At 38.0% G+C, this 17,951-nt stretch overlaps 1 protein-coding gene across 1 annotated transcript; it reads right to left on the bottom strand.

The window, feature by feature from the left end:
• Window positions 1-14,523: 14,523 nt before the first annotated feature.
• Window positions 14,524-15,443, bottom strand: LOC121447888 (baculoviral IAP repeat-containing protein 2-like). Its single transcript, XM_041651154.1, has 2 exons — window positions 14,717-15,443; window positions 14,524-14,627 (listed from the first exon to the last, which is right to left on the bottom strand). The coding sequence occupies exons 1-2, from the start codon at window positions 15,441-15,443 to the stop codon at window positions 14,524-14,526; spliced, it is 831 nt and encodes a 276-aa protein (XP_041507088.1).
• Between the last annotated feature and the right edge of the window lie 2,508 nt (window positions 15,444-17,951).

The raw sequence follows: 17,951 nt of genomic DNA, 5'->3' as shown, positions 1-17,951 counted from the left end.
TGATGTCTGGGGAGCTACCCAAAGTTTTGCTTTGTTTTGTTTCTCCTCTTTCTTGAGATTTTAAGTCAAAAATGGAGGATTTTTAAAAAATTTAAAAATTGTCCAGCTGACCTCAGACTCGGGCATTCTCCATGTGAGTTTGCCAACAGAAAAGTTGACTCCACTGATTCAACAAGTAGAGAATGTACCAAGAATTGTGTTGGATATATAATAAAGAAATGCCTCTGTTTCCCTCTGCTGTTTACAAAGTCTAGATGCTAGGTAAGAAAGCACACACCTAACTCAATGTCAAAAGAGTCTAAGTACTCTTGTTTGTTGCATAAATACATACAAGTCATTTCCATAACTATTTTATCACATACTTAATTTTGAACTCTTAGAGGACAGAACTTTTCACAAAGTATTTCCTCTATAAGTGCTGTTTAAAGTTGGAGAACTCAAAAATAATTTAAACTTCAGTGTTCGTCTACAGTACCTATTAGATAGAATGATTATTCTAGACAAACCTTGATGCTGTTACATTATATAACTGGGATATCTTACATGTGTTTTTTATTGGGGGTGGGTATTATGCTTTTCATCAGCTAAATCAAATGAAAATATTTATTATAAATTGAATACAAAAATAATCAATAAAAGGTTATTCTTCTGTAAGAATCACTATTCTCTTCCTCTTTCATATTCTAATCATATACTCTCTATATGTGGACACCAAGATTGTACCAAGATTCAACTTGATTCTACCACACTGAATAAGGGTTTTTGAATAATTGAATGGTTTTCTCGAAAACTAATGTACACACACATTATCTTTCATTTAAATTGAATTACCATGGATACAGTATTAGTAAAATAAAACATTTGACTGCAAATTGATCTTCAAAGAAATCTGTATATTTTTAATTGTGAGATTGTAGTATTTCTAGAAATCTCTAAATTTGTTTCACCTTTGATTAATATTGTCAAATTCTGAGAGGTGGAAATTGTAGCTTCAGTTATAGGTCAGCTTAACTCCTTCACTAAATCAGACTATTTGAGATCAACAGGAATTTTACTTGAGTGATTTATCCAAGATCAGATCTTAATGATTCAATGATACCCATTTATATTTTTTGCATGAAAGACAGGCATTCTTTGTGAGTTCTCTGGATTCTTACCGAGTCTTGTTTCAGTTTCATTTAGTATTACTAAGTATAAATATTAACTCTACCTGCTTTTCTCCCACAAAATGATTTATAAGGAAACCTTCCACTTTCTTCTAGGACATATGCATCCCATTACACTCCTGCATCCTGAAACAGATCGTCATCTTAACTAGGAATAACTCAAAGTCATTTTAGTTGTTATCAGTGGTGTGAGTCATGGTTGTTAGTGGAAACATTAATCCAAAGAGACTTGATGAGTCTATGCTAAAAACACAGGTGTCAAGTGTTCAGTCTACTGTGGAGTTAATTTTATCCTTGTTTGACTCTGACATATCCTACGGATTTGTAAAACTGGAGAAACAAACAAAATACTTATAACTTATTATATCAATTTTCTCACTTAGTCATCAAAACAAAGCTGAAAAACAAAAATATCAAACCCAACAAATAGCTGGATGTGATGATGCAAGCCTGGGATGTTGGCAGTTGTGTGCTTACACAAGAATAGCATGAGTTTAGGGCCAGCCTGGGTTGTATACTGAGACCCTGTCTCTAAAGCAAATAAAGAAAAAGAAGTCTTGAGAAGGAACAAGGTGAGGGTGCTCTCAGTAAAACAGGCTTAGCAAATAGAACTAGGGTCCATTTTACATTATCTTTTGCATGTTAAACATCTAGGAGAAACTAACTTTAGATTTCTAAAGCCAAAATCTTCGGAGTTGGATTATTTACATCCAATTAGAATGAGCACAAAATTAGCAGCCAAACTGTTCTGATTCTTTTGAGTTTACTGGAACTCTTGGGAACTGGGTAAATGTAGCCAACTGGTTTCTCACTACATCAAACTATTCAGTTGTGATTGGATATATCCTAATATAAAAGACTGTGAGATATTCAAAACATAGTTTAAATTTTGATTCTCTGATAATTTAGACAAGTTATCTTTTTTTAATACTTTGGTTTTCATTTCACACGTTAAGGATTTGACCACTACTAGCAAAGGTCATTAGGATTTAAAAGCAGAAACAGGGGCTATAGCATTGCTTCATCATTAACAAATGGTCACAAGTTGTGAGTGCTTCACACGGATAAGCCCTCTTTAAAGCACTTTCTGAAGTGTATGTATGGAGCCATATACGTATGCACCTAGTTGCTTGTGTACATGGTGTGATGCATATGTGTGGAGGCAAATATGCATGCTCCTGGGTGCTTGGGTACACAGTCTAATATATATGTATGGAGACATATATGTATGCGCCTGAGTTCTTGGGTACATGGGCTAATGTATATGAATGGAGGCATACATGCATGCATCTCAGTGCTTGAGTACTCAGGTTTCAACCAGGCTTACACTTTTATCACGACAGCTTCATTTTATAGATGGTGTCACATAGGCACTGGTGTTTTATCCCATGGTTCAGAGCATCTTCCCCTAATAAAGATACAGATTAAGGTGAGAAAACTGCTGCAATTACAAGCTTCCAGGTCCTAGACATTCAAAGCACCTCGTTTCAGAGGGCACCATCAGTTTACTTTCTCAAAACTGATTCCGGCATTATGGTCAATGTTTTATGAATGCTGTAAATGGGTACAAATTGGAGAATATCTTGATATTGAGAGTAATAAATATTGTTGTCAGGAGCCTAAGGCTTAACAATACACATTAGAGGAAAATACTCTGAAAAGCGAATGGTTAGGAGTTACAAGGGAATAAATCACTATTGTAATAATCATAAAAAGGCAATTGCATGGTGGTGCTGGATATTCTTTGAGTAGTCAGGTGCTAATAATTTTACTGTATTAATGAAGACTGGAATTCATATTGGTCTCTTTATTTGGATAGTATTTGCTTCAGAATTAGGAAGCCCTGATGCCATTTGTTTTAAATGAAAATTATTCTGACCCTATTATTGAGGGATTGAAATCCTTAATTTAAGGGTACTTTACAATGGTGATGATCATATTTATTAGACACAAATAGGATATTAGCTAAGGACTAAATGGAAGGCATTCATGCATTTTTATGTTCTATTATAGCTGACAAAAGATTCAGTTTTGCCATACATGGTGCTTACGTGTGTATGGCTGGGTGTTAATAGTGAATAGTTCAAGCCTTGAAATATTTGAAATATTTGAGGTAGGTGTACGAAAGAAAATTCCAGTAAGTTCCATAGACAGACTATCAACAAGATTTACAAAAAGAGGGTACAATGTTGGTGTTTGCCCACCTCTGCTCAACCTTCTTACAAACAGTCCTTAAAAGGCTTCACTCTCCATGCTGGATGAAAATAGAAGAAAAAATCTCATATAAGATGTCACTTCTCTGGGCGGTGGAGGCACATGCCTTTAATCCCAATATTCTGGAGGCAGAACCTGGCTGATATCTGAGTTTGAGGCCTGCCTGGTCTACAAGAGCTAGTTCCAGGACAGGTTCCAAGGCTACAGAGAAACCCTGTCCTAGAAAACAAAACAAAACCAAAAATGACACTACTTCATAGGCTTGCATGCCTATGAAGTCTAAGTGCAGTCTAAGATGCCACCAGTACCCACTGTCTCCAAGCTTTGACCCTCTCCCCTGAGCACTGGCTCCACTCTCAGCCACACTGATTAGAACCAGTCACCCAGTGGACTCCTTTGATGCCCTTACTCAGACAAACACTTTCATCATCTCACTTCCTGGTATCTCTATTTGAGCCTCAGGAAACTGCCATCTTCAAGACATAGTTAAAAGACTCTTTTACTGTCCTAATCAGAATGGTGGAAATGGTCTATCCAAGTTCTGTTCCTGTACAATCTTGCATCTACCATTCTAACTGGAATTGAACTGCTCATTTAAAAAATTTAATTAAAATATGCTTATTTCTCTCCTCTGTCTTCTCCCTGCTACCTACCAATCCCATTTCCCTGCCCACCTCTACCTCCTCAAATTTACAATTTCCTCTTCTTTCATATAGGTATAAACCAATAAACGTATAAATATAACCTGCTAAGTTTATTCAATGTTGATGACACATATGCCTTTCTGAGACTGACCAGTTCATACTGTATAACCAATACTAGAGCTAACCCTGGGGAAGATTTATTTCCCCTCTCTCTACAGTTTATTAATTACTTGCAGCTCTTTATCTACAGTGGGGCTGAGTGATATTTTCTTCTCCTTTGGGATGGCAAATGTTTCTTTTTTTTCTCTCTTGATTTTAATGGTTGCTGCCTCAAAGGGATTTTTTTTCCGTTTATTTATTTATTAAAGATTTCTGTCTCTTCCCTGCCACCGCCTCCCATTTCCCTCGCCCTCCCCCAATCAAGTTCCCCTCCCTCATCAGCCCAAAGAGCAATCAGGGTTCCCTGACCTGTGGGAAGTCCAAGGACCACCCACCTCCATCCAGGTCTAGTAAGGTGAGCATCCAAATTGCCTAGGCTTCCCCAAAGACAGTACGTGCAGTAGGATCAAAAACCCATTGCCATTGTTCTTGAGTTCTCAGTAGTCCTCATTGTTCTCTATGTCCAGGAGAACCCAAAGAAAAACATATAGGCATCCTCCTGAATATTAACCTTCATCAGGCGATGAAAGGAGACAGAGACAGAGACCCACAATGGAGCACCGGACAGAAATCTCAAGGTCCAAATGAGGAACAGAAGGAGAGAGAGCATGAGCAAGGAACTCAGGATCGCGAGGGGTACACCCACACACTGAGACAATGGGGATGTTCTATCTGGAACTCACCAAGGCTAGCTGGCCTGGGTCTGAAAAAGCCTAGGATAAAACTGGCAACTGTTTCTGTAACTGCTCCTTTTGAACTATTAGTTGACTGTTACTTTCATGTGATTTAGAATATAAGGTTCTAGAAGGAAGGACTATAGCCCACTAGTTTACCATGGTGTTCCCTGACTCAGGAGCTTGCATTTTAAAGACATTTAGAACATGAGAGTTACCCTAAGGTGTATCCCAGAGTAAAATAGTCAAGCCAATGGAAAATGTTTGTTTTTTTTTTAAAAAAAAGCTATTTACTACTTTTGTATTTGTAGAGATCACTTTTGATTCTGTTTTTATATCGTAAGTCTGATATATCATCCTTCTGATTTTTTTCAAACATGGAAGAAATTTAAATTTCTTCTAAACATAAAGGATGCTACTTGGGCTCCATATGTGTTGCAGATAGTGTTCATCAATGACCCCTGTAAAGAAAGGAAAGAAGATGAATCAAATACTGCTCCCAAGGAAAGAGGGTGGTGAAGATATCAACATACTGAATACAGTGAACTGAATGACCTACAGAATCATAGTATAAAGGTCATGGTATAAAGGCTTCAGATCTTCTAGTTGGGTTATAGAGTGGTTAACTGTTTCAATGAGAGGTTGAATGTCTTAATATTTTAAGCACAAGGGATATGTTATGGACACTCAAGAATTTTTCAATACTTGAAGCTTTCTCGTATCTAAGTATTTATTATACTAATTAGATAGTATTGATTAACTCTCAGTACAGATGGCAATGCAGGAATGACATTTAAAAATCTCATTGTACTTAAGTTTCAGTATTATTCAGCTTTAAAATGTTATCTCATATAAGGGCAAGTGCTTTTCTAGGGTCTTCTATAAATTCAGTGACAAAGCCTAAAGCAGCCAAAACTGGAAGTCTGAATTGATCGGCGGCTATTAATTTCTGGTGTCTGCCACCAATTGTTTTTCCTGTTTGTTTTTATAAGCACAGTGTGTGTACTGAATTCCAGGCCAGCCAGATTCTCACACAGGCCTAGTTGTAAGTCAGTTAGGTATGTGCAAGTTCAAAAATCTCAAGGCTACTTATCCAAGTCAAACATTCACTTGATTCTGTAACGGTGAGCTGGTGCCTACTGAAACTATTGCTTTCTTCCTGCCATTTTTCAGTTCTTCTCCCAATGCTGAGAGATCTCAGTATGTTACCGAGATTCTCAAAAATTCCAAATAATATTTATTTCTTAAGATTGCTCTGCAGATTGAGTGAGATAATTGTTTAGGTGACAGAATATTACCGACATTTAATAAATGTTAGATATTGCTTGCTTCTCCAAGTAGAAGGGGATATAAATGTAAACTGAAGGGAAAAAGGGCCAATTTACAGATATACATGTGCCTAAGAAAGTATCACCCAAAGTGTTCAAAGTGAAAGCAATAACACCTAAAAAAAAAAAATGATGTTTTCACAGTCATCCTGCTTGAGGACTGAATGACAGATTCACAATTTACCATCTGTACGGCATGAAATAAATCTTATATGTTGTTAGACCCTCCACTCCCTTCTAGATAAAGGAATTGATAATAACTGTCCAAAGCTTGTGAGGATTAAGGACGGTAGCCTATGTACCATTCTAAAATTTACAAATATTAGCAGGAGGTGTCCACTAACAATATACGTTAGTGCAGCAATTGTGAGGAGGCTGCCTTGTCACAGCCTTGCTAGGAAAGTTGCTTTGTTTACTTGTAACTCTCCCTTAACCATAGATGGAAATGGCCACTTTAGCACTATCAGATTGTGTTAAAATAATCTCCTCACTGAGTCACAGCTGTGCCTCCTTGTTATCACTGGTTGGACCAGGAATGTGTTTACCTGTTGGATTAGTAGACAGGACTTCAATAAGCAGACCATTGGAAAGCTGATTGCAGGGTGAATGGTCCTCGGGGAGTGGTGAAGTAGTCAGAAACATCATCGGGATGCTATGCTGGGGTCAATGTTGTCAGGAACCGGACTAAACAGATCACACCTCAATGCTTCAGTGTGATAGCACCTATGAAATGTCTGTTCTATACTCAAATTCTTTCCTTTGAACCTACTGGAATTCTATATTTATCTTGTTGATTCAGATCAACTCAAAGAAAAAATTAGCATTAAATATTACTAAAGTGTTCAGCTTCAAACTTTGCAAACTCTAAGTGTTTGCTAAATGCTTATTTAATAAAAAGCATAACTTACTCAGAGCAAATCTATGGTCATATTGCAATAGGGAACTGGCCCAGATTCTTTAGAAAACGGGAAAGAACTCATAATAAAAGATATTAAAGTGTCAGTGGCCTAAGACCTTGTAATTTTGCTGCTGTGAAATAATTCAATAGGAAAATAAAGTAGTATCCATGATGTTACTCTGTGATGGGCAATATTTGAAAAATATAAATATTTAATGAAACAGAAATGCTCAAGCAAATTTTTGAATCTTATGTGATATCCTCACTATAAAAGAAATAATTATAAAGACATTATTGTAATATTGTAAAAAGCAACAATTGTTAGCAGCAGCATATAAACCCCAATTATGCTTTATTGATAACTATATAAAGTACATATAACCATGTATAGCAGCTATAAAAGATGTAAAAACATCAAATGTTGTTAATTCATGATAGTCAAATTACTGGTGTTTCCTTAATGGAAAGTTTTACATTTTTTTAATTCAAGAGAAGTAGAAAAAAAAGCCTTATGATTACTCTTGTCATACAATTCTAGGAACAGAAACAATGCTAAATAGCATTGTATATGTCTTTGTCAGATTGTCAGAGATGTCAAATACCCACCTCCATCCACCATGCATCAAGATGATGGTTTGGTGTGCTGTTTTCCTTATTGGATATAGTCTGCTAAGGCCCATAAGAGGATTGACTGTGTGTTCCTGATTCCATTCTTATTGCATCATCTCCTGCAGTTTTATATTGACAGCAATTTGCAATTTATTTAATCATATTTTTAAAAATAATATATATTATAATTTACAGACTAAAGACATAGTTAACCCATTTTATCAAACAATTTTGAAGATGTTTCCTTATAGTAATTTCTGATATTCAAAGAAATAATATCCATGTGGCACATGGTACATAAAACATGCCCTCCCATGCATTGTCTATTATTAGAACACCCTTTGCAAATATATACTTTTTATGTCAACAGATAAAATGGTTTAAACTGTCATCAGTTACCTACAGCTGGTGCTTTGCTGGGTAACAGAGGGAACCTGATTTCTTAAGTGGACTGGGAAATGCCAGAAAGGTAGAAGACAGAATTCTAAAGATACACTTTTGTTTATTTTACAGACATAAGTAGTTGGTATTCCTTTCATGTGAACTTATGCTTTAACTAACTCAATTTTAGTATAACATTTACTAAGGCTATAATAAACCAGTATGCAAATTAACAAACATCAAATCCTAATTCTCAAATATGCATATTTGTTAGTGACATTTTGTTTACATATGAAATGCAAATCATAAGGAAATCATTTACTTTGGAGTGTTTATCTAGAACAGGGTTTTAAAATGCAATATGAAGTAAAATTATTTCAATTTTTTTCCTGACTCACAATCTCAAAGTTCATTATTTCAATCTAGAAAAATCTGCAGAAATAAACTTGTTTACAAACGAAAAACCACGGGGTCAAAAAGTAACATGATCATCAATTGTTGTTAAACCAAAACTCAAGGCCAATCACAGGTAAGTTGCTTACTGCTTACTCAAATTTTAGTCTTGACTTCAATCAGGGACAATTTCTCATACAGAGTCAATGAGTTCTTGAGCAATGTCTGTAATATTATTAAACGTAACCTGTCATATGCATAGAATTGTTATAAATGATATTTAAGGATCGAAACTTCTGTTCAAAAGGAAAAGAAAGTTTTTTAAGCCAAAGAGACCACACTCTGACCCCATACATTAGTCACACACTGACCCCATACTTGAGTCATGTCCATGAGTGTCTACGGGACAGGACCGAAGACAAAAACAATTTTTAAAAATCTATACATTGGAATTTGCAGAACACTGGATCTTTAAGCATTCCATAATGGCTCCACCCTTCCCTGAGTAGCCCCCAGTAACCCCTGCAGGTAAAAACTAGATAAATTCAGTGATTCATAACATGCGCGTGTGTGCGCGCACGTGCGGGCACACACACACACACTGAGAGAGAGAGAATAGGGGTTTCATGACAGAACGGACAAAAGGAATAATTTGAAAAAATATCATCAAAGTACATCATATGTGAGTGCATGTATGCATGAAATTTGGAAAAAATAAATAAATCTATTTTAAAAATCTGTGCATAGTACAAAATATGACACCCCCTCAGATTTTTAATTGATGATTTATTTACCTGAAATTTCATTTGGAAGTGGCCACATTTTCACCTTGTCTGTTCTCAATGCCCAATCTACCACAAAGAGTTAAAGGAAATAAAAATGTGATTTTTTAAAATTGAAACATAATTTCAATCATGTCTTTAAAAGCTCTGTGTCTGGGAAGATAAAATAAAACAATTTCTAGGTAGTTTTCAAGCAGTGAGCTTTGAAAATCATTCTCCTAATATACAGATTCTTTGATTTCTAGTTGCTACTGTTTGATTGAAAACAGTATTTATCGTGTAATGTAAAAACCAAAGACAGAGATACCTCATTTCAAAAACATACTTTGAAGATGTTTACTTATTATAATTCAGATGTTCAAAGAAATAATACCCACATATTTCTCTATCAGTAGAATAAATTGCCACAATCAATTACAGAATATATAATTAGTATAACCCTGTCATCAAAATCTCCTGTCTACTAGCCCAGTTTCTCTTCAGCTGCAAAGATGTGAGACACAAGTCATTTAGATCTATTAAGCATAATGATTCCTTGCATCATTTAAAAGAAAATTAAAAGACAACTCTTCAATGAAGCTTTTCCATTTAAAGTGATGGAAGAACAAGAAAGCAAATCACCTGAAGAGAAGAGGATACCTGGAAGTCAAAATTGTGAATTCTTACGTATGTTTCATAAACGCCTGCTTACTATTATTTTTTTTTAGGTAATTTGATTAGGTAACACCAAACTGTGTCTAAACATCTCAGCTGGATTTAAATGAAAATATGAATAGATTCTATATACGAAGTCTTGACAGTTGAATTATTTTATGAACTCCAATTATTCTAAAGAGTTAATATATAATTTATTTTAAAAACTTAAAATTTGAAATGAAACCCAGTTACTACAGTTTGGATATCATTTCAAGGGGTCCTTCTAGGGGTCATAGGTTTGGAAGCTTGGTCCTCAGGGCAAGAGTACTGGGGTATGCCTTGGAAGCTTTAAGAAGTGAGACTTGTTGACCATGTCCTTTGCTTTACAGAAGGTTTTCAGTTTCAGGAGGACCCATTTATTAATTGTTTTTCTCAGTGTCTGTGCTACTGGGGTTATATTTAGGAAGTGGTCTCCTGTGCCAATGTGTTCAAGTGTATTTCCCACTTTCTCTTCTATAAGGTTTGATATGGCTGGTTTTATGTTCAGGTCTTTGATCCATTTGGACAGCCTACATAATGGAAAAAAATCTTCACTAACCCCACATCAGACAGAAGTCTGATCTGCACAATATACAAAGAACTCAAGAATTTGGTCATCAAAAGAACAAATAATCCAATTTTAAAAAATGGAGTACAGACTTAAACAGAGAACTCTCAAAAGAGGAATCTAAAATGGCTGAAAGACATTTAAGAAATGTTCAATATCCTTAGTCATCAGAGAAGTGCAAATTAAAACAACTCTGAGATTTCATCTTACACCTGTAAGAATGGCCAAGATCAAAAACACTGATGACGGGACGGCGGAGGCAGCCGGAACCCGGCCGGTGGAGGCGGCCGGTGGGGGCAGGCTGGGACCAGCTGGGACCAGGTGGGACTGGAGCAGCAGCAGAGGACACAGGCCGCAGGTGGCGGGAACCCTCGTGGCAGCAGACGCAGGCTACTGAGACCATGCGCAACACCGAGAGCAGATAGCCCCACTACAATTAAATCAAAGAGGTAGGCCTTTGGTTGGCGAGGTCCCTGGCAAAGGAGGAGTTGGGTCCTATTCCTGAAGACCCTTCTGAGGGGTGAGAGGGATCTTGGCCCACGGCAGGAACCAGGAAACAGAGTGAGGGCATTTTGTAAGAGGAGCCCCTGGCCAGCAGGGAAACCTGAACCAGTTTTAAAAGACCCTATAGATAGCATCGATAGGAGGAGATGGGCAGGTGCCAAGGCAAGAATTCACCCAATAATCTGAAAATCAGCATGAAAACACCAGAACCCAATGATCTTACAACAGAAGGTCTTCAACACCCTAACACAGAAGAAGTGGAAAAAATTGACTTTATGAAAGCAATTGAGTCCCTTAAACAACATGTGAAAAATGCCCTTATAGAAATGGATAAGAAGTATAACCAAAAATTTGAAGAAATGAGTAAATACGTACATAATACCCTGGGAAACCAAGAAAGAATGATCAAACAGGTAATGGAAACAGTTCAAGAATTGAAAACTGAAATGGAAGCAAGGAAGAAAACACAAAATGAGGAATAGCTGGAGATGGAAAATCTAGGTCAATGAGCAGAGCCTACAGAAACAAGCATAATCAATAGAATACAAGAAATAGAAGAAAGAATCTCAGATTCTGAGGACACCATAGAGAAAATAAACGCACTGATCAAAGAAAACTGCAAAGCCAACAAATTCTCATCACAAAACATTCAGGAATTATGGGACACAATAAAAAGACCAAACCTAAGAATAATAGGAATAGAAGAAGGAGAAGAGTCACAGCTCAAAGGCCCAGAAAATATTTTTAACAAAATTATGGAAGAAAACTTTCCCAACATCAAGATATTCCTTTGAATATTCAAGAAGCATACAGAACACCAAACAGACTGGATCAAAGAAAAACATCTCCTCGCCATATAATAATCAAAACACAAAATATACAGGTTAAAGAAAGAATATTAAGAGCTGCAAAGGAAATGGGCCAAGTAACTTATAAAGGTAAACTGATCAGACTTACACCTGACTTCTCTATGGAAACAATGAAAGCCAGAAGGTCCTGGATAGAAGTACTGCAGAAGCTAAGAGACCATGGATGCAAGCCTAGACTACTATACCCAGCCAAGCTTTCATTCACTATAAATGGAGAAAACAAGACATTCCAGGATAAGAACAAATTTAAACAATACGTAGCCACGAATCCAGCCCTAAGAAAGTAATAGAAGGAAAATCACAACCCAAGGAATCCAACATTGCCAACAATGCCTACAAAAACTGAGGCATCTAGCGACCCTTCACTAGCACAACTCAAAGAAGGGAGACACACAAATTCTACTTCCAAAAACAATAAGAATATCTGGAGTAAACAACCACTGGTCATTAATATCACTTAATATTAATGGTCTCAATTCACCTATAAAAAGGCACAGGCTAAGGGATTGGATACGAAAACAGGATCCAACATTCTGCTGTTTGCAAGAAACATATCTCAACCACAAAGACAGGCATCTACTCAGAGTAAAGGGTTGGGAAAAGGTCTTTCAAGCAAATGGTCCTAAGAAAAGAGCAGGTGTGGCCATATTAATTTCTAACAAAACTGCCTTCAAACTAAAATCAATCAGAAGAGATCGAGAGGGACACTTTACACTCATAACAGGAACAATTCGTCAGGATGACATCTCAATCCTGAATATCTACGCCCCTAATATAAAAGCATCCACTTATGTAAAAGAAATATTACTAAAACTCAAGGCAAACATCAAACCACACACACTAGTAGTAGGAGACTTCAATACACCTCTCTCAGCAATGGACAGGTCAATCAGACAGAAACCTAATAGAGAAGTAAGAGAACTACTGGAGGTAATGAAACAAATGGACTTAATAGACATCTATAGAACATTCCACCCAAATAGGAAAGAATATACCTTCTTCTCTGCAACTCATGGAACCTTCTCGAAAATTGACCACATACTCGGAAACAAAGGAAACCTCCACAGATACAAAAAAATATCATTGTCCACCTGCGTCTTATCAGATCACCACGGATTAAAGTTGGAATTCAACAACAATCCTACCTCCAGAAAGCCGACAAACTCATGGAAACTGAACAGTCAACTACTGAACCACACCTGGGTCAAGGAAGAAATCAAGAAAGAAATTGAAGTCTTCCTTGAATTTAATGAAAATAAAGGGACAACATACTCAAACCTGTGGGACACTATGAAAGCAGTCCTAAGAGAAAAGTTCATAGCACTAAGTACCCACTTAAAGAAAACAGAGAAAGCATATATCAGAGACTTAACAGCACACCTGAAAGCTTTAGAAAAAAAAGAAGCAGACGCACCCAGGAGGAGTAGAAGACTGGAAATAATAAAACTGAGGGCTGAAATCAACAAAATAGAAACACAGAAAGCAGTCCAAAGAATCAATGAAACAAAAAGTTGGTTCTTGGAGAAAATCAACAAGATCGACAAACCCCTATCCAAACTAATTAAACGACAGAGAGAGAACACGCAAATAAATAAGATCAGAAATGAAAAGGGGGACATAACCACAGACACAGAGGAAATTCAGAGACTCATTAGATCTTACTACAAAAGCCTGTATGCCACAAAACTAGAAAATGCAAATGAAATGGACATTTTTTTAGATAAGTACCATATACCAAAGCTAAACCAAGACCAGGTGAACGATCTAAATGGACCTGTTAGTCGCGAAGAACTAGAAACTGTTATCAAAAATCTCCCTTCGAAAAAAAGCCCAGGACCAGATGGTTTCAATGCAGAATTCTACCAGAACTTCCAAGAAGAGCTAATACCTATACTCCTTAATGTATTTCACAATATAGAAACAGAAGAGTCATTGCCAAATTCCTTTTATGAAGCTACAGTTACCCTGATACCAAAACCACACAAAGACCCAACCAAGAAAGAGAATTATAGGCGATTTCACTCATGAATATCAACGCAAAAATTCTCAATAAAATACTGGCAAACTGAATCCAAGAACACATTAGAAAAATTATCCATCATGATTGAGTAGGCTTCATCCCAGAGATGCAGGGCTGGTTCAACATACGAAAATCTATCAATGTAATCCAGCATATAAATAAACTGAAAGAAAAAAACCATATGATCATTTCATTAGATGCTGAAAAAGCATTTGACAAAATCCAGCACCCCTTTATGATAAAAGTCTTGGAGAGATTAGGGATACAAGGGTCATACCAAAATATAATAAAAGCTATTTACAGCAAGCCGACAGCTAACATTAAATTAAACAGAAAAAAAAAACTCAAAGCCATCCCACTAAAATCAGAAACACGACAAGGATGTCCACTCTCTCCATACCTCTTCAATATAGTGCTTGAAGTTCTAGCAATAGCAATAAGACAACATAAGGGGATCAAGGGGATTCGAATCGGAAAAGAAGAAAGCTGCACTGACAAAAACTTTAATCCAAGCACTCCGGGAGGCAGAGGCAGGCCCGCAGCTGTTGAGTTCAAGGCCAGTCTGAGTCTACAGAGCTAGTTTCAGGACAGCCTAGGCTACACAGAGAAACCCTGTCTCAACATAAAACAAAGAACCAATTACCTTGGAAACCATTTGGCATGTTCTACCCAGGGGTCATCTCCAGATTCCCAACACCTCAAGCCACCATCACAACAAAAGCATTTGACATCATCGTTGCGATCTAAACAAGAAAAAAAAAGGCCAGAAACTGACTCATGTGTATTCCCATAAACAAGCTAATAAAACTCTAGTTCTCCGCTAACATCTTACCCATATAGTAGAATCCAGCGCTTGCCAGCTGCTCGGGCTGGACAGGAACACTAGACGGCCAGTACAAAAACGTCCTCATTCGAGCAGTGTGAGTCTGCATGCTCAGATTTGATACACTAAACCTCTGTGTTTCTGAAGAATTTTCCAGAAATGGACAGTTGGGAAAATGTCTCCGGTGCTCTGACATAGCGTCATCCTTCGGTTCCCAGTTACTAAGCTTCCCACCACAGGCAAAGCAAGCCACCCGGTCTCCAGGTCCTATGTAATAGAAGCCGGCTCTGGCCAGCTCTGCTGGTGACAGAAAGCTTAAAGGCCACGCACTGTAAGTAAGAAATCTGGCCTCTTCGGTAGTCATGGCATAGCTGCAGGGACTCGTCCTGGACGGGCAGTCTACCACTGCTCTGGAGTGAAGAGGGTTTGAGGACGAGCTGGAATAACTTCCTCCTTGCTCCAGAGGTAAGGAACGTACAAACCCACTTCTCACAGGGGCTGTGACCTTAGGCGGGCACTGCAGACCAGATGGAAGCAGGGTCTGAACAAAGCTGCAGCTGGGGTACAGCTGTCTGTGTTTTTCAACAGGGCTGTCCCCTTGTTTCCAATTGTCCAGCATCAGGCCGCAGCAGAAGCACTTGACCTTGTCATTGACACCCGTGTAATAAAAGCCAGCGCGAGCCAGGCTCCTTTCCGAGACAGGAACCCCAGCGGGGAAAGCCGAGTAGGTGGACATTCTGTAGAGCTCACAGGAAAAGTCATATTTTATTTTTTCTTTGCTCTCTTTTGCAGATGATATGATAATATACATAAGCGACCCCAAAAACTCTACCAAAGAACTCCTACAGCTGATAAACATCTTTAGTTATGTGACAGGATACAAGATCAACTCCAAAAAATCAGTGGCCTTCCTATACACTAAGGATAAGAAAACAGAGAGGGAAATTAGAGAAGCATCACCTTTCACGCTAGCCACAAATAGCATAAAATATCTTGGGGTAACTCTGACCAAGGATGTGAAAAATCTATTTGACAAGAACTTTAAGTCTTTGAAGAAAGAAATTGAAGAGGACACCAGAAAATGGAAGGATCTCCCTTGCTCCTGGATTGGGAGGATCAACATAGTAAAAATGGCAATTCTACCAAAAGCAATCTATAGATTCAATGCAATTCCCATCAAAATCCCATCAAAATTCTTCACAGATCTGGAGAAGACAATAATCAACTTTACATGGAAAAACAAAAAACCCAGGATAGCCAAAACAATCTTATACAACAAAGGATCGTCTGGAGGCATTACCATCCCTGACTTCAAACTCTACTACAGAGCTACAGTATTGAAAACAGCTTGGTATTGGCATAATAACAGAGAAGTCGACCAATGGAATCGAATAGAAGACCCTGACATTAACCCACAAACCTATGAACACCTGATTTTCGATAAAGGAGCTAAAAGTATACAATGTAAAAAAGAGAGCATCTTCAACAAATTGTGCTGGCAAAACTGGATGTCAACCTGTAGAAGAATGGAAATAGATCCATATCTATCACCATGCACAAAACTCAAGTCCAAATGGATTAAAGACCTCAATATCAGTCCGAACACACTGAACCTGATAGATTAGAAAGTGGGAAGTACTCTACAACACATGGGCACGGAAGACCACTTCCTACGAATAACCCCAGCAGCACAGACATTAAGGACTTCATTGAATAAATGAGACCTCCTGAGACTGAGAAGCTTCTGTAAAGCAAAGGATACTGTCGCTAAGACACAAAGGCAACCTACTGACTGGGAGAAGATCTTCACCAACCCTGCAACTGACAAAGGTCTGATCTCCAAAATATATAAAGATCTCAAGAAACTAGACCGTAAAAAGCGAATCAACCCAATTATAAAATGGGGCACTGAGCTGAACAGAGAATTCTCAACAGAAGAAGTTCAAATGTCCAAAAGACACTTAAGGTCATGCTCAACTTCCTTAGCAATCAGGGAAATGCAAATCAAGACAACTCTGAGATACCATCTTACACCTGTTAGAATGGCTAAAATAAAAAACACCAATGATAGCCTTTGCTGGAGAGGTTGTGGAGAAAGGGGTACACTCATCCATTGCTGGTGGGAATGCAAACTTGTGCAACCACTTTGGAAAGCAGTGTGGCAGTTTCTCAGGAAATTCGGGATCAACTTACACCTGGACCCAGCAATACCACTTTTGGGAATATACCCAAGAGAGGCCTTATCATACAACAAAAGTATATGCTCTACGATGTTCATAGCAGCATTGTTTGTAATAGCCAGAACCTGGAAACAACCTAGATGCCCTTCAATGGAAGAATGGATGAAAAAAGTATGGAATATATACATATTAGAGTACTACTCAGCAGTAAAAAACTAGGGCTTCTTGAATTTTGCATGCAAATGGATGGAAATAGAAAACACTATCCTGAGTGAGGTAAGCCAAACCCAAAAAGAGGAGCATGGAATGTACTCACTCATATTTGGTTTCTAGCCATAAACAAAGGACATTGAGTCTATAATTAGTGATCCTAGAGAAGCTAAATAAGGAGAACCCAAAGAAAAACATATAGGCATCCTCCTGAATATTAACCTTCATCAGGCAATGAAAGGAGACAGAGACAGAGACCCACATTTGAGCACCGGACATAATTCGCAAGGTCCAAATCAGGAGCAGAAGGAGAGAGAGCACGAGCAAGGAACTCAGGACCGCAAGGGGTGCACCCACACACTGAGTCAATGGGGATGTTCTATTGGGAACTCACCAAGGCCAGCTGGCCTGGGTCTGAAAAAGCCTGGGATAAAACCGGACTCGCTGAACATAGTGGACAATGAGGACTACTGAGAACTCAAGAACAATGGCAATGGGTTTCTGATCCTACTGCACGTACTGGCTTTGTGGGAGCCTAGGCAGTTTGGATGCTCAACTTACTAGACCTGGATGGAGGTGGGGGTTCCTTGGACTTCCCACAGGTCAGGGAACCCTGATTGCTCTTCGGGCTGAGGAGGGAGGGGTACTTAATTGGGGCAGGGGGAGGGAAATGGGAGGCGGCGGCGGGGAAGAGACAGAAATCTTTAATAAATAAATAAATTTAAAAAAAACAAAAACACTGATGACAACTTGTGCTGGAGAGGTTGTGGGGTAAAGAGAAGACTTCTGCATTGCTGGTGGGAATACAAGCTGGTACAGCCCTGTTTAATGTCAGTGTGGTGATTTCTCAAAAA

The sequence above is a fragment of the Microtus oregoni genome, unplaced genomic scaffold, assembly GCF_018167655.1.
Source record: "Microtus oregoni isolate MIOR12 unplaced genomic scaffold, Mior012 000005F_ref0000423, whole genome shotgun sequence".
In the NCBI taxonomy this organism is placed as follows: domain Eukaryota; kingdom Metazoa; phylum Chordata; class Mammalia; order Rodentia; family Cricetidae; genus Microtus; species Microtus oregoni.
The sequence above is the reverse complement of the archived record's forward strand: the minus strand, read 5'-3'. Positions and strand labels throughout refer to the sequence as shown.